This window comes from Anarrhichthys ocellatus, unplaced genomic scaffold, assembly GCF_004355925.1.
Source record: "Anarrhichthys ocellatus isolate YVR2014 unplaced genomic scaffold, GSC_Weel_1.0 scaffold10160, whole genome shotgun sequence".
In the NCBI taxonomy this organism is placed as follows: domain Eukaryota; kingdom Metazoa; phylum Chordata; class Actinopteri; order Perciformes; family Anarhichadidae; genus Anarrhichthys; species Anarrhichthys ocellatus.
Window position 1 is genome coordinate 1 of NW_022290134.1, and position 1,153 is coordinate 1,153.

At 46.5% G+C, this 1,153-nt stretch overlaps 1 protein-coding gene and 1 non-coding gene across 2 annotated transcripts; both read right to left on the reverse strand.

Annotated features, from left to right (window-relative positions):
* Nucleotides 1-18: 18 nt before the first annotated feature.
* LOC116380962 (proteasome subunit alpha type-3-like) lies at nt 19-1,123 on the reverse strand (the record flags this gene model as incomplete). Its single annotated transcript, XM_031842766.1, has 4 exons — nt 922-1,123; nt 778-824; nt 516-583; nt 19-230 (listed from the first exon to the last, which is right to left on the reverse strand). Coding segments are annotated over exons 2-4 (327 nt in total), but the record flags the coding sequence as incomplete, so codon positions are not given.
* On the reverse strand, nt 349-423 carry LOC116380963 (small nucleolar RNA SNORD53/SNORD92). Its single transcript, XR_004212635.1, has one exon. It is a non-coding gene; the product is annotated as a small nucleolar RNA SNORD53/SNORD92 (small nucleolar RNA).
* Nucleotides 1,124-1,153: the final 30 nt, after the last annotated feature.

The following is a 1,153-nucleotide window of genomic DNA, read 5'->3' on the forward strand; positions in this document are numbered from 1 at the left end:
TAGTAGTAGGTTTGGAGCGTAGTAGTAGTAGTAGGTTTGGAGCGTAGCAGTGGTAGTAGGTTTGGAGCGTAGCAGTGGTAGTAGGTTTGGAGCGTAGCAGTGGTAGTAGGTTTGGAGCGTAGTAGTAGGAGAGTAGTAGTCGTAGTAGGAGGAGTGTAGTCTCACCTTTGCGTACTTCTCAGCTTCCTGTCTCACATCTTCAGGAATCAGTTGATGTCGTCCGTTCGTCACTGAGAGAAAAAAAAGCTTTACTGTCAATCAATCAGACAGATGTGCGAGCGAGCTGTGTGAGAGAGAGAGGCGCAGGTGTGTGTGTGTGTGTGTGTGAGAGAGAGTTCAGCTCAGGGAATGGTCAGACAGCCAAGAGGAAGTGACATCACAGGAGTTCAGCCCAATTAGCGAAACTGACTCTCATCATTCCGTCCCTGCTGACATCCGGTTTCAGTGATCAGTACTGATTGTTTCTGTGAAACAGGAAGTGGCTCCAGCTGAGCCCCGATTGGTCGACAGCTCACCTTCTCCCACCCAGCTGAGCTCCAACTCGAAGGCTTTGTCCTTCACTTCGTCATGAACGATGTAGATTCTAGAGCAGAGACACAGGTTTACAGAGATGCCTGAAGTCACCATTGGAGTACATCTACAGTACAAGTACTGCAGTACATGTACTTGTACTCCAAACATTCAACCCAGTATCACAAACGGGAAAAAACTTCTACTTCAATTCCTGGAACCGCTTAGTTTATATTAGAGCTTTAAACTTTAAGTACTAATACTCACATTTTGGCGACCTCTTTGACGAGCTCCCTGCAGGTCATCTCCTTCATCTGAGACACAAGATCAATATCTTATTAAACTCTGATCGATCAGCATCATTGATCAGTTCAGGTGTCATCAGAATTCAAACCGTTAATTAAAACTCACCCCCAGTTTTTCGATCTCTGTCTTTGCAGCTTGTTTTGCTTTCCCGATGGCACAACCCCAGTAACCCTGTAGAGACAAGCACAGTCCTGTTACTGGACCAGCAGGGGGTCACGTGTGTGAGAGAAGCGGGTGTGTGAGAGAGCGAGAGACACACATGGCCCTGTGTGAAAAAGTGATTGCCCCCCCCCTGTTAAAACATAAATTAACTGTGGTTTATCACATCTTTGGAAAG